Source organism: Rhamphochromis longiceps, linkage group LG5 (assembly GCF_057381845.1).
Source record: "Rhamphochromis longiceps isolate RC_006_pf linkage group LG5, R_longiceps_female_GT1.1, whole genome shotgun sequence".
Taxonomy (NCBI): Eukaryota; Metazoa; Chordata; class Actinopteri; order Cichliformes; family Cichlidae; genus Rhamphochromis; species Rhamphochromis longiceps.
This window is the reverse complement of record NC_140561.1, coordinates 24,514,378-24,537,928: the sequence shown is the minus strand read 5'-3', so window position 1 is coordinate 24,537,928 and position 23,551 is coordinate 24,514,378. Positions and strand designations below refer to the sequence as shown.

Genomic DNA, 23,551 nt, shown 5'->3' with positions numbered 1-23,551 from the left:
CCAAACTGCTAATGTGTGATTGATTATGAAGGCAAGCAGAGGTTATGTACTTGCAGACTCCAGTCAGGTGTTTGAGCTATAGTGGTGCACAAATATTCCACATTTAGAAGTGATGTAATACAGAGTCAAGGTGCCAGCATGTTGTCTTTACTTATGGTAACTTACCAATATGCCAAATATCCATCTCACATTTCCTGAGAGCACTGAATTGTTTGTCTCCTAGAATACATAAAAACTGTAAAGCAGAATTTCTTTAAAACTTAAAATCTGGACAGTCGTCTGAGGAGGGGTTCTCTGGGTGACCTTCTTTTTATATAAGTTCATTTAAATAAAAGACAGAAAAGACATGACAATCACAACATTACAATTTAACATCGACATCATATGCAGAGGCTTGGAGACGTTCTGCAACAGTCCCAGGGTGGATGAATTTTCTTTTGGTGTTACAGGATTCATCTCTCTTTACGTATATTTTCCACGTGTATCTTAATTGTTTTTTGTTTTTTACAGCGGACACGCTAGAGCTGTTTTGTGACAAAGTGCATTCTAAACAAACTAACCTTTATTAAATGAATATATGACGATGGAAATGCATAAATGTTTTATTTCCATCGTTTATTTTCACATGGTTTGAGGTTTAACTGATGCTAATAATTATGTCGTCTCATTTTACCCTCTTCTCAAACAATAGTTTAATGGCATTCAGCCTCTGGGTAAGCTCCACAGTATGTTTATCTCGATGAATCAACTCCTCATTTTCTTGGCTATTATTAAAGGAGGAGAAGAAATTAATGTCTGCCTGGCCTGCTTTTCACAACGAAAAGTGCCATTTGTCAGGGTTCGGGTATTCGTGGCATAAATTTAGGGGATGGGCAGTGATGATACTTTAACCTCAGAAAGCATGTTGCTTTATTGCTGGATGTAGTGGATGTTTAAATTCCAGTATGGATTAGTCTGGCTTTGTAGTAGCCTGGGTGCTGTGAAATAATCTAAGGGATTATCCTTTGCAAATAGTGTCTCTTATTAACGGGAGCAAGTCTCCTGTTTAAATCCTCCTGAGATTATTCTATTTTTTCCATTATGTTTGGGGAGATGCATCAGAGTCCCCGTGTCTCAGAAAGGGAAATCAAAAGATAACAAAAGAGGAGAAACAAGCTGTAGGTCTCAGTGGTTGTCCTCGTTTCGCATCTAATGCCTCAGCAGCTGTGGTCTGATGCACGTCATCACACCACGATGTTAATGTTTTGGGGAGTTTTCAGCAGTCTTGTTGATTTATTCATGAGAGAGGTTGATCTTTGACACAGAAGCAAAACCAACTCTGGCTTTGATCATCGTGCTGCCATAAACCAGAACCACACTTGAACAGAAAGGACAAGCCTGGCACGTGCAAGTGTTTGTGACAGCACGTCACACAGCTCGAAATGTGTTGCACAGGTGTTAATCCTGACAGCTTCCACTGCAAAGCAGCACCAAGGAGCTTATATTACACACAAACGCACGAGAAGGAGTCGAACAAATCACACAGTTTGCGTGTCATAATGGAAAAAGCTTTCATGTGAAGTCCTCGGTTGTGGCTTAGGATTCTTTCTATCAGTCGGGCTTGGAGGATGTGAAGTGGTGGTGTTGGTGGCTGCACAGTCAGCTGCTGTGAAGTCGATTCTGTGTGGTGAGCTTGGACAGATAAATAAATTAGATTTGTAGGCTGTTTGTTGTAGCTTAGCCCTCAACTAAAAAATTGGTCACGGAACAAAACACTGAACGCACAAGAATATTCAAATATTGATTGTGATGCTTGATTAGCATATCCATCCGAATACATGAGCTACTGTTTCTGAGAAATATAAACAAATATGTCTCTTTGCACAAACAAATGTGTTGTGCTTAACCCATGTAGCTGCTCTTATCAGCAAGCACACATGGCACGAAAGCTTTTCAAAGTATGGCAGTAATTGGCAGAACAGAATTTTAGTCTTTGTTTTCTCTCAGGCTCAGAGGCATTTTGCTGGAGATCAATATTAAATGTGTGACATGGTGAAAAACAGGTGGCATAAGCCCTGAAGAATGTGAAAGTAATAAAATATAAAGAATCCATGAGTAGTGCCGCATTACATCATTGCTTCCTGCCCTAAGTCAGAAAGCAACTCAGCATTGAAATAAAGCAAAGCTTTAATTAATGGGTGGATGAAGAAAGGCAACCTGCTCGAGGCTCAGTGAACCTTATGTTTGGTCACTCAAATTACTCACATTTCAAAGGGGCAATACTAAGAGCCAGAAACACACACACACACACACACACACACACACACACACACACACACACACATCATTGCTCTCAGGGGAGTGTTCATTGCTCGTTGTTTAAAAAAGATGTGAGTCCAGCTGGCAGAGGCTGAAATCACTCGGGGTAATAGTGGGCAGCTGCTGTTTGGATCAGCAGAATGTACAGAGGCACAAACACACGAGTGGGGAGGTTGAATATTTAATTTAATTTATCTTTTAATAAATGGCAAACAAAAGGTGGAGATAAATGGTACAAAAATGTTATGCAGGATTTAATATTCAATTGAAACAGAGACAAAAGCGAAGCAAACAAACAAATGGCCCCTGAATATTAAAGTAAGGCTACATTCACACTGCAGGCGAAAGCGCATCAAAGCCAAAGTCTTTACATTAAGGGCCATCAGTCAAACAATATTGTTTGGTCTGGGTCTAAACAGAGCGCGTTGTGTGTGATGTCTTCTTTTGCGCATGCGGGCTGCTTTGAGGGTTCACACTAGTTTGCTGTCACATTTTATTTGTAGTGTGAACAAGCAGACAAAAAAATCGGATTTGATCAAAAAATCGGAATTGAACGTTAAGACCTGCAGTGTGAACGTAGCCTTTAATCATTCATACATCCATGCTTTGCATACATATAGTAGCAAGTGGTACACATGAGCAGGACTGGTCATAGCTGTCGAATATTAGGATGCAGGGGAAAAAAGGAAAAAGGGTACAGCACTACAAAGTTTATTATGTGCTTATAATCTAATTTTTTTTTGAGTTATGATACATAATAACCCATGGTTATCAATCATTGGTGTATCAATATAGTTATGATTTTAAAAAATACATAAATATGAATGATTTATTTGTAACTGAAGTGCAGATTTCTAGCTGTAATTTAAGAGATTTAACAGAAAATTGTACATTAATTGGAATTGCTGATGATTTTATACATTGTTTCCCTTTTTCAGAGGCCTAAGGATAATGGGCTAACCTGACAACTGATCCTGCCAACTTTGTACTTAATTGTTGTTGCTATTATTCTTGAAAGTTCAAACAAATTTAAAAGTAATTCCAGATTTACAAAAGTGTTCTTCCACTCAAAAATATAGGTAGTTTCCCCATTTATGTTTCATACAGAAATACCAGGATATTCAAGTAATGTATAAACATGAAAAGGTTTCAAAATTATTCTTTAAAAAAAAAAAAAACAACTTGCACATTATTCGACTTTATACAAACATGGTTGTGCCATTCTCTTTGGTATCAGCTGTCCTTAATACTTCCACATAATTAGAGCCAGCTTATTATTTTCTGCCAAGTAATCTTGTATTGAAATATTTAGGTTAGGAATTTACCATTTGTGGCCTCTTGTCTTTTTTGGGGGGTTGTGGGTATGCCATTGTGACTCTCACTGCGATTTAAAATGCGTGGATGATCAATCTGCTGTGTGATCTGTGCAAATCTAAAACTCCTAAACTTCTTGATATTCTTGATATTTATAACCACCTCTGTAATATTCTTGATATTTATAATTGAGCTATTTGTAGATATTAGTTCCATTTCTTAAATTTGTAATATCTGAAACATATTGCACTATTTAAATAGTTTAGTCTGTTACTGTTACTGTCTTGGAGCAACTGTAACCCACACAGTTTCCTCGGGGATTAATAAAGTATTCTGATACCTTAAACTTTTGCACATTACTGAAACTGTTCAGACTGTCACACTGACAGGAGCTGTAATGTGCTGTGCTGTGGGTAAATTGTGGTCCTTGAATTTGTGCACAAATCGGATACTTGCCGTAATATTTGAAAACTGTGTCAATTAGAGGTGCTAGCTGTACTCTAGTGATGGGATTTCCGGCTCTTTTTAGAGATCCGGCTCTTTCGGTTCGGCTCACTAAAAAGAGCCGGCTCTTTCGGCTCCGAACCGGCTCTTCAGGTTGTTTTGTTGCTTTAATTAATTTATTATTAACAATAATATAAAATTATGCACAAAAGGAATTACTAACGTAAAAACAAGTGGTTTTATTTATATATGTTTATATATAAATATATGCGGTGGCCCCTAGAGACAAAACACGTACAAACTCCAAAACACATTTCTAGCATGAACTGAACTTCCAAAGCAGAGCTACTAGATCACTTAAATTACACAATTGAAAGCATGTGTGTATTGTTTGTATATTTATACACAGGCACTCATATATATATTCAAATAATTTAAAAAAAAGTTCATTTACCTGTTATTACCACACACCAAATCCGGTCGTTGGTACTTGCTGGCTTGTGTAGCCACAAGATAACAAAGGCTCAACACTGCGCCCAGCATCCTGGAGCACTTCTGTTGTCTTTTGTACGTGTTTTGAGTTTTTATGTGCTTCTGAGTTTTTATATGCTTCTGAGTTTTTACGTGCTTCGGAGTTTGTACGTGTTTTTACGTGTTTTTGGAGTTTTTACGTGTTTTGGAGTTTGTACGTGTTTTTACGTGTTTTGGAGTTTGTACATGCTTCAGAGTTCGTACGTGATTTGAAGTTTGTATGTGCTTTGTCTCTAGGGGCCACCGTAAATATACTTTTATTTATTCACTCCACATAAAATGTAATAAATAAATCATATAATACAAAAATCAACTATTCACATTTCAACTTTTAACTATTTAAATTTTCAGCTTTTTCCTTTCACAAATTTAAAGTGAAAAGAACACAAAACACTGCAAACCACAACACAATTAAATATAAATTATAATATGAAAACTAAAAGAACATGCATATTCTCTGTCATATGGACCTGCATGAATAAACTTTCTCAATCCTTTATCATCTGCAACCGAAAATAGTTGTGGATGATTACTATACCTTTCTAATGTTGTTGTCCCTGCCTCTCTTTCTCTCTCTCTGGCTCTGTTCCTGTGCTACTGAGTGTAACTACCGCCCCTCCCCCCTCTGCCCAGCGTAAAGCACAAGGCTCGTGTGCAGAGTGAAGCGGAAAAAAAGTGCGAGAGAGAGGCTGAGAGAAAGAAAAAAAAAAAAAAACCCACGTGACGGCTCGCGATAAGGAGCCGGCTCGCGTCGTTCACTTCAAAGAGCCGGCTCTAAGAGCCATTTCGTTCGCGAACGACCCATCACTACTGTACTCATCGGCAAACGTAAACAAATCTTAGCTGGCATGACGCTTTTTCTACCTCTACAGCCAGTTGGATTTTATGTGAAACTGTGTCACAAGGAGGTGTCTCATTATTTGTCAGAGGGAGCTGGAGAGACATCCTGCTGACAGGTTTCTGCCCAGCCCTAATGAGCCCCGTGTTGAACGTAATGTCACTCATTAGCACCCCTGTGGCTGCTAATGAGTGACTTGGTGGTGGCTCGACAGCACAGCTGGGACCGGGCGAAGAATTGGACTGCGTTAATCAATTAAATAATTAAATCTTGAGACAGTCGGATATAAGTGCTCATATCATTTCAAGACTATCTATTATTTTTTAATGTTTTTTTTAATCATGCTCTCTTTCCATCTGTTTCATAGGGCAGAGGTGGTGCTCGGAAACATCATAAAGAAAAAAGGATGGAGGTATGATATGAGGCACACTTTAATTGCATTTTGTATTTTTTTATTTATTTTTTTTTATTTTTTTTTTAATTTCCTTCCCAGCCATCTGGCCTAATCTTGTATCATCTCGTTCCTCTGCACATATTGGGAGGCTTGTGTGTTGTGAACCGGAACAGTAAGGTGGGGAGATGAAAGATTAATGTGGGCAGCCTTGCCACACTCCAGTGTCTCCTCCTCAAAGATGATAAATAATGGATGAACTTCTAGTGGCTTGTCTTCTACTTTGTCGGTCCTGTATGGGTATTTGTATAGCTCAGGTTATATCAGATCAGGTTTATGTGCTCGCAGCACTCATTCACTGGCATTGTTTGCGTTCTGGCACAGACACCGTTATTGTAGGATGTGTGCGAGAGTGATGCTGATAGAATAAGGTAGAAACGCATGAATGACCTAAAGATTATAGTTTGTGCATGTGCATAAGCAACTCCAGTGCTTTTTTTGATGTAGTTCAGCATGTTTGCTTGGCAGATGTTGTAACAGATGTTTGCTTACTTTTTTTTTTTTTCTTTCTCCAGACGTTCGAGTTTGGTGATAACAACAAAGATCTTCTGGGGTGGAAAGTAAGTTTCATCCTTAACTCTGCTGTTTGCCCAAATGGAAAAACTACCCTCGCGTGTAATTTTTCTCGACGTGTAATTTTTCTCCTGATGCTCCTGGTAATGGGATCATGTGTCATCCAAACTGATCTGTTGTCAGGTGCTTTCAATAAAGCTGGAAACATCGCTCATATTTCATAAAGGATAAAATGATATTATGTTACCGTCCAGGAGCCGTACCAGTCACATTTTAAATAATGGTGTCAAACACACTCTCATTTCTTTTGTATTTGTTTTCATATAGAGCGGAAACTGAAAGAGGTTTATCCCGAAAACACATTATAGAAGGTAAGTAGCAGTGCTGCGTATTATTGGATTAAATGTTGACACTTCAACAACAAAATTAATTAATAGCTTTGGGTCAAGGGAATCAAAGCTTCATTTTAAAAACTAACGCCTCCCCTGGAGTTATTGGAAAAGTTTTGGCTACAGTCAGTAACCCATTTAAAGTAGAGCTGGGCGATAGAACGATAACGATATGTATCGCGATATAACTTTTACTCGATAGAGAAATTAAGCTATCGCGATAGACCTCGCCGCTCTTGTTCTCTTAAAAAAAAAAAAAAAGGTCAGCCGATCCAAATTCAGTAGCGCAGAGCCGAACCAATCACAGCCGCAGCGTCACGTCGCGTGACTTGTTACGTACAGCACAAGTGCCAAGCCGCACGTGTGTTTGTTTGGGAAGCAGCCAGCGGGTAATGGAGCCAGCGCGTAATGGAGGAAATGAGTGTGCCGACTAGAAAAATCAACCGAGCGTGACCGAAGAGAAAACAGATGATGGTTCCAACGCCGGAGAGATTGTCGAACGGAAGAGCCATAGAAGTTCCGTAGTTTGAAGGTATTTCGGCTATTTCAAGTCTGACAAAAAACAGAGTAGCGTGCACTGTAAATTGTGCCGAAAGCAAGTCTGGAAATACAATAAACTGGTGCATGCGTCACACTGTGCGCCACGTTATTGTTTCGGTGAAATGAATTTCTACAATACTGTTACTGTTAATTCTACTCTCTGCAGTGTTTAAATGCTTACATATACACACAGTTACTGTCCCTCCACACATACGACTCGGTTCTGCTTCTATGCCCCAGCTTTGTTTACTTTTTCCCACCGAGGCTTCTAGACTTCTGATTGGCCAACATTTCTGCACGGTTAGGAATCTAGCGCCACCTGCTGCTTTGGCATGTTCATAGCAGCGTTTTCCTTCATTTCTGCCTTTATGTGTGGACGGGATTATTTTTTAAAACGAAAACGGAAAATCTCAGTTTTCAAAAATACCCGTGTACGTGTGGACGTAGCCTCAGTCTCTGACTGGAAGCGCTAATTCGTCATTCGGCTTTTGTCAGACTAAAGTAACTGTTAAAACTGTTTGAAAAGCTCAGCTATACAACAAGGAGAGACTGAGAATTTTCTTTTAGTTCTCAGTTTATTTGATATTGACAAAAGTTAGTCAGTTTTGTCTGTTCTTCTGTAAAACAAACTAAGATTTATTTTTAGAATTAATATTTTGTTTCTAAGTGGAATTGACAATTTAGTCTGTTTCATTTGTTCTATTTTGAAACTTAAACGCTTTAGCGGCTGTCTTTTGTGTAGTTTGCAATATTTGCCTTTATTTAGCTGAAAAAGTCTCATGTTCCTTAAGTACATCTACCCTGTTGAACTTATTATGGGAAATAAATATTTAAAAACAAGCTGCTGATTATTTCACATTTTACTTGTGAGCAACGGCACATTTAAATCTTACAAATATAGTTATTTGGCTTATATCGTGATAGATATCGTTATCGCCTGAAATGAAAAAAACATATCGTGATATGAAAAAATCTCATATCGCCCAGCTCTAATTTAAAGTATGCAGTTTGATAATCCTCTGCACTACTTTTCTATACACTTTGATATTTGCAGTCACAGTACCATTGCTGCTCAACTGTGGTTCCTATTTTCCAGGTTTAAAAGCCTCTTTAGAAAGACTGCAGTTAGACTACGTGGATGTGGTTTTCGCGAACAGACCGGACCCTAATACACCAATGGAAGGTAGCAATTCTATTGTCTCTACCCTTTTTCTGCCTATTTATCACCTTTTTATCACTTGTTGTCATACTGTGCTTAGAGAAAAGGCATTCTTTCTGTCTCTATGACGACTGCAACGTGAAGACTCGGATATACAAATCTCTTGTAACTGAAACATCTATTTTTAAATGCTGCCTGTTGTCCTGGTGCTTCCACCTCCACACTCAGAATGAGGATGGATGCGGATGCTGAAGACCTTTAAATGGCAGAGTGCTAACTGTGTGGGGGCTCAGCTGGTCACACAGTATCCATCTGCTCCCGTGTTATAGTTCCTCTTCGGGTTGTAGTCCGGTCAGGGGCCATCTCTCTGCCTTCAGTTTGCTACTTCACTCAAGCTGGCTCTTCCAGAATACTTCAGGATCTTGTTGAGCAGAAGTAGCTGGTGTTGTTTAATGTAAAGGTTGAGGCAATTCTTACGCCCCTCTGCCCTTTAGAGATTGCACACAGTTCAAATGGGCAGTTTTGAATATGCGTCTTCCAATCTGTAGTGGTAAAGCCATCTGGTGTATTTTATGCTGGCAGTAGCTGAAGGGGTAAACAGGGTGAAGAGGAAGTGAACAGCTACTGTCAGAGTAAACACAGTAAACCCCTTAAGACAAGCACACACTCCCAAGATGAGAGGCTTGGTCTATTCGACTCTTTTATGAGAAACAGTGCATCAGTGTGATGGATTATTGATGGGTGATAGGGCCCGTCTTATTATATGCGTGTTCCTTCTCTTGTCTGGGACGCTTCGATCGCTATCTGACATTTTTTATATTTGGTCTGCAGGCGAACCAAACAAGTTATCACTTAGATCGATAAAAAGACGGAAATTACAGTCAGATAACGCAAGATATTGCTCAACAGCACACACACAAGCTGAGTTGGAGCTCTGTGATTTAATTTCTCACACGTGTTACACACACTGCACATGAAACACTACAGATGATTATCTTCATGCCACCTGGCTCCACACACCATTTGGGATAAGCATCTTTCATCAGAACTGCCGTTGAAACATGACCAACCCATTCAGGCCACCTTAAGAAAAAAAAAAAAAAAAAAACCCACCACCACCTCAAACAGGAGAGGCAGCAATAAACATCTCAACATGCTGGTAGCACCATCTACTCTGGAGTCGAGTGTTACATAAGTTGAAACAGCCGCAATTTTCTTTGTGACCATTTATTACACGGCGTGCTGCGGGGGAAAAACTTTTTCTAAGGTTTATTTTTTAGCACCTGACGGCTCTTTTTAGCTTCTCATCTGTAAACACTCAGCATACTATTTCACGTGATTCAGTTGATTTAGAAAAATCTCAACAGGATCTTCAGCTTTATTTTGAAAGGTTTATGTGGAAAATAAACAAGCGGACAGCGGAGGCACACGACCGTCGTTGTTGCTAACGACAACGCATAAGAACAGTCGTTTGTCCGTCCATAGTGTGGTTATATTAAATATAAGAGAAAGAGAGAACTTTAAGAAATTCTACAGTGACCATCAAAACGATGAAAAATATTGACGTAAACAGTTTATTTTGCAACACCACAAAACAAACGATAGCATAATATGAAACGATAGACGTTTTCATATCGTCATCTTATATATATCATTATATCGAAAAGCCCTATTTAAAAGCAATAATAGTTTGTCACTCGCCTACCTATGTAACATCAAATAAATACATAAAAATAACTGCTTTCACCTACTACTCCAGTGGTCCCCAACCTTTTTTGCGCCACGGACCGGTTTATGCCCGACAATATTTTCACAGACCGGCCTTTAGGTGTCGCGGATAAATACAACAAAATAAAACTAGTACCGGTACCGAAAAAAAAGAAGATTTATTCATAACAAACGTGAAAAGACCCAGGAAAACTGAGTTAACGATAAAAACGATAACAAAATAACGCTGAAAACCATACATTTCACACCTGAGCCTCAACTCACGCGGCCCGGTACCAAACGACTCATGGACCCCCCGGGGGTTGGGGACCGCTGTACTACTCAACTCACTGGATAACGATTTGTCAATTACAAGTCATTAGCATTCGCGCATGTGCTGGGTAATGTACCTTTCTGAAACACAGAGACCATAGACTTCTACAGATGATCTGATATCGTCGTGTTGGTGTTGTTCCTGGAACAGCATAGTAAATGTTGTTCCAGGATCAACATTGCAAGTGACCAATCACATTCTTGTGACGTTATTCTTTGGCGCGCCAAGCCATTTGTGCATTTATGAAATTCCAATGTTGCAAGGACAATATCAATGCTGCATAGTGTTTATTAAAGGGTTAGGGTCAGGGTCAGGGTCCGCTGATCGGCGGACAGAGGCGGTTTCTTGCAGCTTAAGTACAGTTTTTTTGTTTTACGGCGGTTTTTCCCGAAGTCGCAAAAGTATGACGTCACAACATTCTGATTGGTCACTTGCAATGTTGATCCTGGAACAACACCAACACGACGATATCAGATTGCGCGACTTCTACAGGGCTCAGTCTTTCAGTATCCACAGCTTTCGCCCCCTGATGCCCATTAGAGTGAATTTAGGCTTAGGCTACTTAAGGATCAACCTTTGCTTTTTAGACCTGGAAGCTACATCTTTTATGCTGTCTGTGGTGAGGAGAGAGCCATATCGTTAATTTGTTACATAAAATGTAACAAATTAATTAATGTTACATAAAAACAGCTTGTATAAAAGCAACCAAGTCAAACCAAAAACTGCTTTAAAGCTTTGCCTAGAATGAGGGTTAAAGGGCTTTTCATCAACTTCTTTGATGCTCACAAAAAATACTCATTATTTCTTCCTTCATGGCTCAGGGCCGTTTATCATGGATGGCCATGATGGTCGAGTGGTTAGCACTGTAGCCTTACAACAAGCTTATAACCGGCTCGATCCCCACCTATGCCTGTGTGCGTTCTCTCATGCCTTCTCCCACGGTACAAAGACCATTAGGTTAACTGGTGATTCTGAATATGCCGTGGGTATGAGGTAATTAAAGTGCTGTATAAATGTATGTTGCTTAATGGGGGTTAAAATGGGACTTTTAGTCATTAAGATTATAAAAGAACTGTATAAATGGGAGTGCATTTCAATATCCATACAACCACTGAACAAACCACTGAACAAATCTAATCTTAAAGCTTATTTGCATGAATGTAATTTGACTTATCTACATCTTTGTTAAGGTTGCAGATGTGCAGTAGAAGCCTGTGATAGACTTCTACTGTGCCAATGCAACATTACCCACTGATTGGGTCGTATATCCTAGTTTCAGCTGTTGACTGGCTCTTTTATGACAGGAGCTAAACTGCGGATGTGTAATCAGGATTCTTTGAGTGCCATGGCTCTCTTATCATGCCTCTGCTAATGTATATTTTTATGTTATAATCTTTAGCATAATTATCAGAATCATTTGTTTATTCAAATCTCTCTTATCATACACATAAGCATGCATGCTTTAAAAACACATTCCCACCTGACGGCTTTAAATCAAATGCAGTGCTGTGTTGACACAGTAACATGAGATTAATCTCTCTGCAACATCCAGTCATCACATTAAAGAGAAAAATAAATCACCCCTGACATATTTTCTAACCATCTGTGCTTAAAATAAATAAGCTGTAGTCCACTTTGTCAAACCACTGAAGAGGCACAATTAAAGATCTGAAGTGGTGCAAATACGGCCGTCGTCTCGTATTTATTTCACTGGATTTCCTTTCTGCAGCCCGCTGCAGATCGAAATTGACAGATTCTTAGGATTTTTTTATTTTTTTTAAACATTAATGTCATTCAAGTGCCTTGTTATGAATAGATGTCATCCTCATCAGGGTGAATCATGCTCCATTCTGATTAACATAATCAGCTTTTCCACTTCTGTCCTGAATGGCCGAGGCCATTTGGATTGCAAATGATAACGAGTGCTTCTTTTAGAAGAAGAAAGAACAAGCAGATGCACATAAATTAGAGTACCAGGACACTGTTTGAGGTATTGTATGCTGCGGAAAACACCACAGGGTGAAACGAGTGTTAATGGGTTTTTTCTTTTTCTTTTATAAGGCTGGCTCTTTATTTTTATTTTTAAGCTACATTTTTTTTTTTTTTGCCTGTCCCATTTGGTTCTTTAGCCGTCAGAATTGTTGTCTGAAGACCAACAAGGATACCCAATGGATTTACTTTGCCAAATGGATCATCACGGCCTTGCCATATTGCTTCATTTGATTAACCTTTGTTGTTATTATTTATTTTATTTTATTTTCAGTTGTTACAGACGGGACAGGCATGACTGAGGGATAGGAAAGGGAGAAAGAAAGATGAAGGAAAAGAAAAACAGAAGGGAAGAGGGACAGTGAGAAAGGGCACTTAAAAAGAAAAACAAAAATCTCCTGGATCACCTGTTGAGAGAAAAAGAAGAGAAAACAAGCAAAAAAAAACAGAGCAACATACTAAACACAACACCATCACGTTAATCTAGCTAAGCGTAAACAGCAGTAAATACTAAATATTGAATGTTGTTGTGTAGCAAGCAGGACCGACAGCGCACAATGTGCTTGGAAATAGCAGCCAATAAAGGTGTAGTTTATGTCTATGAACAGTGAACACCCGTGTGCACACCTGTGTGGATCAGCGTGCTTGTATTCAAAAGGTTTCCCCATGTAATGGTCTGCTAGAGGATGTAGAGAGCCATAACCCCGTCCCCCAGGGCATGAAGCAGGCATGGAGGAGATCCAGGCTCCAGACATCCAGAGGCCCCAGAGTGCGAGAGCCCAAGGAGGACCACCGGAGGGGCATCCGTGCCACCCTCCTGGGAAGAGCTGAGGCGAGCCCCAGATGAGGGGTCACTCAGTAGCCACCGAGCAGAAGCCAGAGGGGGCTGCAGTGGCGTGCCCGCCGGCTCTGCCGGCAGCCAGCTGTGCCAGAGTGAACCGAGCCGCAGGCCCAGAGGCCGGAGGCCTGGGGGCCCCCCTTTGCCCCGGAAGAGGCCTGACTGAGCAACAGGCACCAGGCCCCGCCAAGTAGTCACCGGGAGCGAGCTGGTACATACCTGAGCGCCCAGCCCCGGACACCAAGAACCACCAACGCACCGACCCCTGAGGGCATCAGTTACCGGCAGGGACTCTGGTGAGGGGAGATAGGCCGTTGGAGGGCCTGGGAGTTCCCAGAGAGGTGGAGTGTAAGACCCGACCTGACATATAAACACAAACAGGCACACACAGACACAAACATGCATTTCCACCCTCATGCACACATATACAAATACTTAACACTCACCCAACGTAGGGATAGACATACATGGACACTGTACACACAATCAGACTCCCCAAACAAACTCTATACCCCAGGTCCAGGTACCCTCGCCCCTAGAGGGGGAAACGGCACCTAGGCCCAGGAGATGTTACCCTTTCCCCCGGGGTGGAGGCAAGCAGACCGCCCCAGGCTCCGCAGCAGCAGGGAGGCCCCGCATCCCAGATCCCAATCGGACGGCCAACACCTCCTCCCAGCCCCCCCGCCCCGATGGCCAGCAGAGAACAGGGGTGTGTGAAGACCCCAAACCTCCCTCCTCTCGCTCATGTGTAGCGTTGCTGCGTGTTGTTCTAAGGTGCATTTAAAACACGGGAGAGCATGGTGCTGCTGCCAGAGCTACATATTTTTATTTTTGGACTCCACTCGAGCAGCTTTGTTTATCTTAAACTACACCTTGATCCAGCATTGAAACAAGCCATTTAACACTCTACAATCTAACAATCTACCTTTATTTTGATTGGCTGCCCTTGCCTAAACACGTGGGTCGGGCTTTTGTGTTCAGATCCAGAGTTTTAACATTTTGCAGATCAAAAACCGGATCCACCAGTGGAACAGTGTGTTTATGTGTAGATGTTTGTATGTGTAACCAAAAATGTGGGAAACTTCTTGGGGTTTTTTGTCCTCATCTTTGTTGTGTGTAACTTGCAGAAACGGTTCGAGCAATGACCCATGTGATAAACCAAGGCATGGCCATGTACTGGGGGACATCCCGCTGGAGCCCGATGGAAATAATGGTGAGACTCAGTCCAAAATACATTCCTTCTATCTTCACAAGTTCCAGTTATTTCCAGCTTCACATTATCTACTATTTCTATTCTTGTTCAGTATTGTTCCCAATACAAAATGTTTACATACTCTGCTGTATTATGTAACTCTTTGCATGTTTTTCTCTAGGAAGCGTACTCTGTTGCGAGACAGTTCAACCAGATTCCCCCCATCTGCGAGCAGGCGGAGTACCACATGTTCCAGAGAGAGAAAGTGGAGGTGCAGCTACCTGAGCTGTTCCATAAGATAGGTGAGCAGTGGTGCGTTTGTGCCTCCACGTGGAGAATTGATCCATGAAAGCATTACAAAAGTTATTTTTTACACAAACCCACAGAGCTAGAGGGATTTTTGACACGTGGACACACAAGGTTAAATTGAAGCCAGGTGTTGGATCTCGGGTCTGATGAAAATAAAAGGAAGCATTTCAGAAATGTAACATGAGAACTTCTCTCTTACTTCCTGGAGCACTGGAGATCAGTGCAGTTCTGATTATAACTGGTTAAAGTCTTGTTTGTGTTGTCATATAACTTTATTAGCTTCAATTCAATGCAGACAGTCGCCTCAAGGAGCTTTATATTGTAAGGTAGACCCTACAATAATACATACAGAGAGAAACCCAACAATCATATGACCCCACTTGCACATTGGCGACAGTGGGAAGGAAAAACTCCCTTTTAACAGGAAGAAACTGCCAACAGAACAAGATTCAGGGAGGGGCGGCCATCTGCCGCGACCAGTTTGGGTGAGGGGAGGAAGACGGAATAAAAGACATGCTGTGGAAGTGTGTGAACAGTCAGTGTGATTTAAGAGAAGTAGAGAAATGGTCATCATCAACTCAGCAAAGTTCAGCCCTTTTTTTAAAATTTATTGAAGGCTGATAAAAATTGTTCAGTGGTGATCACATGTTTCTCTTCTCAGGTGTGGGGGCCATGACGTGGTCTCCGCTGGCCTGTGGGATCATCTCAGGGAAATACGATGGCAGGGTCCCTCCCTACTCGCGGGCCTCCCTTAAGGTAGACAAGCCTCGCTCGCTGTGCTCCTTCTTTATCCCACTCTGATCATCTGTGCCGCTGTCACTGTGCTGCGTTTCACTGCTGGTTGCTTATTGTGTGTGTTTGTGTCTTTCAGGTTCTGTTACTCACCACATACTGTAACCTTGTGTGTTTTCAGTGCCATGCCGACGCCATGCACTGCGTACCGCTTCACAAGCAGTGCTGCTACACACTGTTTGTCAGTTGGTGTCAGCTTAATATATTTTAGTCCACGCAAATGACCACAAAACACCTACGCTCACAACAATAATAGTGCGGCACATGTGCGTGCTTGACTTGTGAATTTTTATTTGACACTACAGATACCAACACTTTAAAAATAAAAATGTTTCACTTTATAAATTGACAGATGAATCGGGAATCAATTCAGTGTGTTGTGTCAGGAGAAGAAGAAAACAAAACGTCCATTTTTACTAAAAATGATTAAAGAGGAGACGCGGCTTCAGGGATTCAATCCTGTATTTGTGACAGATGAACTCAGCAGCCCTCACTTTCCATCATGTCATGTTGTGATGCTGAAATATATTTTAGCATTCAGCATGCAGACTTTTAAAAATAAGAGATCCAAGACAGCTCAACACATAAGCTTACACCTGATTGGTGTTCTGTCCCTCTGTGCTGGAGTGGCATGTTGTGTTTCTGTGGATCGTGTGTCACTGATTGTTGGTTTGAGCTCTGCCGGTTCATGAAGCAAGCTCTCCATCTTGGTGTCGTGCAGTACTTTTGGTGACTTATGTTGAATGTGCTGCTTCCCGTTCGGCTCAGTGTTGTCTGTGGATGTTTGTGGTGTTTTGGATCGTTGAGTCAGTGAATCCTTGTGATACTAATCACATCCTCTGTATTGTTAGATCTACCAGCTAGATATCAAAGCTACTGTATAACTCAGCTGGGACAAAACTAACACTTTTTTAACATATTTAATTTTTGTAATGTTTGTAAATCTGCTATAAATGAACTGACTATTATTATTTTTTTACAAAAGCATAGAGTGAGCTGTGTTTCCCTGGCTGAGGTGTAGACAGCAGGAGACAGAGTCACGTGTTTAAAAACAGGCCCTGGTGACACAGGAGCTGCAGCGCAGCGGTGTGAGCAGGGCTGTGTTTTTGAGCAGGTGTGCTGTGTTTTCGACAGGGCTACCAGTGGTTGAAGGACAAGATCTTGAGCGAGGAGGGCCGGCGTCAGCAGGCGAAGTTGAAAGAGCTGCAGGCAATCGCGGAGCGGCTGGGCTGCACTCTGCCCCAACTCGCCATCGGTACGCAGATACACTCTGCTGCTCTCTCTCTTTCTGTCTGTCTGTCCGTCCCTCTGCCTCGGACAGGCCGAGGTCAGCACCGCTCTCGCAGCTGTCTGGTTTGACACTTGGTGTGTTGTGTTGTCACGTGTGTGTGTGTTGTAAGTGTGCAGTTAAAAAAAAAAAAGTATATTTATGAGGAAAAACAAAACAGGGACTATTTAAGAAATAAAGCAATAAGAAAGGTAAATAGTGCGTCTTAAAGGGACAGGAACTCACAGTATCAGATATAAATCCAGAGGATGACTCGTATCGATTCACTTGCCGGGCAGTAAATGTGCAAACCCCAAAGACGCAGAGTCCTGCAAGCGTCGTTAAAGTGGCAGTCGAGAGGGACGCGGCGAATAAATCTCGCAGTCGGTCTCCTATCTCAGCACAGATCGCAGCAGATTTTTCACCCACACAGTAATACACTGTCATAGATTTGGTTTCACGGGCCATTAGTGGACACCCTCGGTTCTCCCTCAATTACCATAAATCCTTCCAGCACTCCTGTAGGCAGCACGGGACATTTATATGCAGTCTTCTAGATCGCTGTGTCACTCCAGCATTAAATAAAAACTATAAAACAATAACAGACTGCTTCTCGCCTTGGGCTTTATCCCGAGACTCCTTGAGCAGGTGGTAAATTCAGGAATCAGGCTGCAAGTGTGAGAACAGAGTAAACAAATGTAGTATCTCAGCAGCCTGAGGGAAGGTCTGCACCTGCATCACTCCCGATGAAGATCTTCTTTTTTTGGCCGTATTCTCATGTTTATTGAAGATTTGTGTAGAATCATAATCCCACCATTTTTACAGCAGCATTCCTCATTCCATTATACTGTAATATGCTTACCAGTGTATTTTCCTGAATTTCAAGAGCATGCAGTTGTACTGCATAATACAGTTTCCAATTACAATGGCAGACCAAGCAAGGATGGGGTGTGTGTGTGTTTGTATTTGTATGCAGTGATCACAAAAAGGCAGGTTTTCTGAACATTATTAGCAGAGAGCTGCTCTGAGATGTAGTTCTTTTATTCAGGCTTTGCACCTGAAAATGGTTCTAAAGTATTTGTACATGAGTTTTTTGCAAGTTCCTGCTTCACTACCTGTGCTTTACAAAGGGATGGGAACTTAGTCTTATGAAAAAAAATATATATATACCAGGAAAAACAGATGAACATCACACAATAAATTACACAGTCAATATTTAACAAACCTAAATCCAGAAGCAGTGTTTGAAAAATTAAGTACACCCTTACTGGTTCTATAGAATTAAGATGGTAAGTCACCAACGGAGGTCGCTTATCAAAGGCACTTGATTAATTGGTCATTAGCAAACGTGATCACCTCTGTTTCATAACAGTTTGTAATCATCACACACGCACACAAGTGAATGTCCCAACACGTTTACCCCATAACAGACCATGCAATGCTCAGCAACACTGCAAAAAAAACCCCAAGAGCTACATCTTAGACTCCATGGGCCTCAGTTAGCATTTTAGATGTTAAAGTTCACGACAGTACAATCAGAAAAAGACTGAAGAAGTATGTCTCGTTTGGAAGTGGTGACAGGAAAAAGACTTTTCTTGCTAAAAAGAAAATGACTGCATGGCGTAGGGCTCCAAAGCCACATCTGAGCAAAGACTTTTGGAACAATGTTCTTTGGACAGATGAGACCAGAAATGGAGATGTCTGTTCATAATACAAAGCGCTGCCTTTAGAAAAAAAACAAAACAGCACAAACATTTCATACCAGATGTCAGGACTGATGTGGAGGGATGATGATTTGAGCTTGTTTTACAGCCACAGGACCACAGCAAGTTGCAGCCGCTGAGTTAGCTATGAGCTCCACTGTATACTAAAGCATTATGGTGTTAAAGTTGGGGACGTCTTTCTAACGGGTAATGGTTTTGCTGAAATTGGGTCATGCAACAGGAGAATAAATCCAAGCACGGCAGTAAATCTACAACAGAATGGCTGAAAAAAGAGTCGGCATGTTGCAATCCATCAGTGTCCAGACCTGAACATGATTGAAATGCTGTGGGACAACCTTAAGAGAGCTGTGGATAAACAAATGCCTGCAAATCTCAGTGAACTGAAGCAACAATTCAATTCAGTTTTATTTATACAGCGCCAAATCACAACAACAGTCGCCTCAAGGCGCTTCATATTGGAAGGCAGACCCTACAATAATGCATACAAAGAAAAGCCCAACAATCATATGACCCTCTATGAGCAGCACTTTGGCGACAGTGGGAAGGAAAAACTCCCTTTTAACAGGAAGAAACCTCCAGCAGAACCAGGCTCAGGGAGGGGCGGGGCCATCTGCTGCGACCGGTTTGAGTGAGAGAAGGAAGACGGGATAAAGACATGCTGTGGAAGAGTCAACATTGTAAAGAAGAGTTGGTCAAAATTCCTCCACACCGATGTGAGAGACTAATGCTCATACAGGTGTTTCTACAATCTGCTGAATCATGATGTGTACTCAGTTTTTTCACACGCTGCTTCTGCATTTGGTTTATTTCATTTCAGCTAAATAATGACACAGTTCTGATCTGAGATTGTATTTAAACAACTTTAGAACCAAGTAAGCACCAGATGGTTTTTTTCCATTCAAATCATTTAGTCATGGTGCAACAACGAGACTCAGTTTACCTGCAGTGAGCTATGCCAAGTTACATTTTCAACACGGCATGAGCTAAGGTATAGTACTGAAATTTGATGTAATGTAGGCGGGCATTGAGCAGCATCTGATCAGGAGTCATTTTTATATTGTGGTGTGTGCATGAGTGGGTTGGTTCTTCCATCGCTGATCCAGTGTTAGTGTAACGAGTGTCGAGGTCCTGATGAGTAATGTTGCCATAGTATAGCAGTTGGTTTATTTTATCAGGGAGCGGCTGTCATTTCATGTACAAATAGTAATCAGCGTGTGTTTGCGTCTCGGGTATTGTGTGTGTGTGTATGTGCGTGTGTTTAATCACGGTAGGGGTGTCATCCTTATTTACTGGTCTCCTGCAGCGTGGTGCCTACGGAACGAGGGGGTGAGCTCTGTCCTTTTAGGGGCGTCCAACACCGACCAGCTGATGGAGAACATAGGAGCGATCCAGGTGAGTGTGTTTGTGTGTGTACGCTTTGCTTGTGTTACCGCGAAACAAATCAGAAGCTTAATTTGTGAAAATGCAACCTGACCCGCTTTGTTGGGCTCGTATTCGTGCCTTACAGTCCATAGCGGCAGCCTCCTCTCCTGGGCACGGCTTGGCCTCCTGGGCAGTTTGCTGCTGCACGCCTGGGTGCTTTACTGTACTGAGTTAATAAGGTCAGAGGAGTATCAGTTGCCAGTGGGATTGGAGATGAGCTCACAGCCGCTTCCTCCTCTACTGATAAGATGCACTCTTTAATGGGGTTTTCAGACCGGTGCGGGTTTACGTCCCCTCCTCACATTATGTCTGGCCCGAAGTAAAAAGCATTCTGACTCTCATCTACTCCGATGCTGTGTGTGTGTGTGTGTGTGTGTGTGTGTGTGTGTGTGTGTGTGTGTGTGTGTGTGTGTGTGTGTGTGTGTGTGTGTGTGTCCTCTCCCAGAATGCGTTTGATATTTCGGGTTTGAAATGCTATGCTCACATTTCCCAAGGGCTCTGCAGTTTCCCTTTTGCCAGAATTTTATATCAGAGACGCTGAAATAGAAACGGCCCCTGGTGTGAAAGACTTTCTCAGGAAGTTTCAATAAAAATATTATTTCTTTCTTTTTATTTAATGTCTGCATTGTCGGAAGAGCAAATACTTTATTATTCTCTACACGCGAAAAGTTCCTGTTTAATTTGTACTACCATCTAATCTCTTTTTTTATTTTGCTTCTTTTCCGGTTAAATAGAAGATTTTACTCCTCACTTTGAAATTCAGAGTAAAACGATCTGTATTTTTATCAAAAAGGGCAAAATATCTTAATAAATTTTTCTTTTTAGTGATGTATTTTCATAAATCTTTATTTATACAGCCTTTTTGTTGAAAATAATTATTCTTTGAGTCAAGCTTCCTCAGTTATCAAGTTTAAAAGGAACAATATATTCCTCCTGTTTTCATATTTCTGCTCTGCTCAGTGATGCACTACTTTACTATAAATACTTTATGTAGTGTCTGTTTACAAAGTTCTACCCCAGTTCCAAAAATAGTTGAGATGCTGTGTAAAATATAAATAAAAATACAATGCAATGGTTTGCAAATCTCAAATATAAAACATTTTATTCACAATAGAACATAAAACATTTGACACATTATGAAATATGTTCTTTCAGTTGGTGGAAAGTTGGGCCTGTCTGCAGACAGGTCGAGCTTTGCACCAGAAAAGACGCCAGTATTCCTGTTTCATGTTCACATATGGCTTCTTCTTTGCATGAGAGCTTTAAGCTGCATTTGTGGATGGCATGATGAACTCTGTTCACAGACGGGGATTTCTGGAAGTCCATCCAGTGATTTCCATGACAGAATGCCTGATTTTAGTGCAGTGCTGCCCGAGGACGTGAAGATCATGGGCAGTCAGTACTGATTTTTAGCCTTGTCCTCTGCGCACAGAGATTTCTCCATATTCTTATTCAAAGGTTTCACAATTTTACATTAAAGAACTTTATTTTGAACTTGTTCCACAGTTTTGTTCAGACTGCTGAAACTCTGCCTCTCTAAGAGGCTGCTCTGTTTATACAGGGTCACGTTAGACCTGACCTGTTACCAATAAAACTACCTGCTGTTTCTTCAAAGTCTTCTTCAAAATGAGTTAATATTTTTCATGAAATACTAAAATGTCTGTTTTACCAGCATCCCAACGTTTCTGGAATTTATTAGAACTGAAGCCTTTTTACATATCGCTGTTTCTATAAAGATAAAAACTTGTGCATAAAGCTAATATATAAAACAACAAAGAAATAAAGTAAAAAATAAACACATGCCACTTCTGTTTTTGGATTTTGAGCTGGACTGGAGATTGCAACGTTGAGATTGTTTGTAAAAATCCTTTCAACACTCTCTATAGGTAGCGATGTGAAACTGCAACACACCATGGCGACTGCAGTGCGTTCACCTCTTGTCTTTCTGTCGTGTCGTAGGTTCTTCCAAAGTTGTCATCATCCATCACACACGAGGTGGACAGCATCCTGGGGAACAAGCCGTACAGTAAAAAGGACTACCGCTCCTAACGCGTGGCACGGCCCCGCCCGGCAGGGCTGCACCCGGCCTGCAGCCGCAGTGCCCCACCTTTGCCTGATCCTCTGTTTGCTTGAGCTTTTACTGAGTGAGACCCTGGCGCATGAGTCTGGCCACACCAAGGCCACGCAGGGCACCTCATTTAGAGTTACAGGGATAAGATAAGAAAAGGGGGAAAAAATACAGTCACCTCCACTGGAAATGACAGGATTGACAAAGAAAGACACAAACATGGAAAAAGAGAGGTTAGAGATATGCGCTCATATTTAAATTAGTTATACATTCAATTCAGCTGAACGTATTTTAAAACTATAGAGAAAAATACATTTATTAAAAAAATTAAATAAGCACACGCTTGCTTGGCAGCCAGATTTTTTTTTTTCCTTTCTATTTTTTTTTCTCTTTTTAAAACCGAATACAACTAAAAGGAAGATGAAATTCATGCTGTATGAATACACGAGAACTATTGTTGCACATGTACCATAGCCATGCATTCGTTGTTTGGACGTTCTGTTTACAAACACCTGTGTACTGTCCAAATCCGTCAAGATTTCTCTGAAAGTGTTGTCGACATTACCAGAGCCTCCTCACGGGCTTCAATCAGCACTTTAGTACAGTCAGTAAAGGTGTTGGAAGGCAGTTTCAAAGAGGAGAGAGGATGGGTATTACAACAGTCTTATCTCACAGCCATTGCACTATAGAATCACATCGCCTCTTCATAATTCCCTCTCTTCATCCTCTGTTTCTTCACTGGCAGTGCGTTTGTCCAGCCTACTGCTCCGATGCTCCTCCTGTGTAAGCGTGGCTCTGACATTCTGAAGTCATCAGGGCTTCCGTCCTTACAGTGAACCACCCGCCATGATGGAGCTTAGGAGCCAGGCTGATGTGTCTGGGCAACTTGCGTGCCACTGAAGAGATGAGCAGTTTATTCCTCCCTAACAGCAGGAACTGCAGTCGTGTTATATCAAACGCAGCGGCCTGCTTCACTGTGCTTCCCGGCCGCTTTTCTCGCTTTTTTTCAGGCTGAGGATTTTGGTGTACAGGGAATATTCATATCAGTGTTGGCTCAACATCTCATGGAAACTTCTCCTCAATCAAATTCAGTTCAAGTATTTTGCCTTATTTAGAGTTGCATCAAACTGTGCTTTGGGCTTGTAGACGAGCAGCTCGACAGCTGCCTCTCTGCGCTGGTCATGTGTCCCCGGTATAAACTGGACCGCTGAGTGGTGGAAGTGGTGTTTGTTGCTCCCTGACTGGGGGGGAAGGAGTCGTGTGTCTGGTTAATCGGCGAGTGGCAGCAGCTCAGGGAACGGAGCAGGCAGTTTCAGTCGTGTGTTGGCGTGCACAAAGTCAGGAGGTTGTATTTAGTTATCTGTTTTCGTCTCATGTGTGGACACTTTAGTGTGGCTTGAGCCAAAGATGATCTTCTTTTCTTTCTTTCTTT

General features: G+C 41.5%; 1 protein-coding gene across 2 annotated transcripts in view; it reads left to right on the top strand.

Moving 5' to 3' along the window:
* Positions 1-23,179, top strand: part of kcnab2a (potassium voltage-gated channel subfamily A regulatory beta subunit 2a) — a 121,088-nt gene extending 97,909 nt beyond the window's left edge. Inside the window, exons 6-15 of one of the 2 annotated variants that reach the window (XM_085406786.1) lie at positions 5,793-5,837; positions 6,392-6,436; positions 6,717-6,760; positions 8,415-8,501; positions 14,473-14,558; positions 14,719-14,839; positions 15,508-15,602; positions 16,773-16,893; positions 19,933-20,021; positions 22,011-23,179. In XM_085406786.1, coding sequence (XP_085262912.1) covers positions 5,793-5,837; positions 6,392-6,436; positions 6,717-6,760; positions 8,415-8,501; positions 14,473-14,558; positions 14,719-14,839; positions 15,508-15,602; positions 16,773-16,893; positions 19,933-20,021; positions 22,011-22,100 — 823 coding nt within the window. In that variant the 3' untranslated portion in view covers positions 22,101-23,179. Of the gene's footprint in view, positions 1-5,792; positions 5,838-6,391; positions 6,437-6,716; positions 6,761-8,414; positions 8,502-14,472; positions 14,559-14,718; positions 14,840-15,507; positions 15,603-15,717; positions 16,894-19,932; positions 20,022-22,010 lie in introns of those variants that run through there. The other variant, XR_014911752.1, reaches the window with a different exon arrangement.
* The last annotated feature ends 372 nt before the right edge of the window (positions 23,180-23,551 follow it).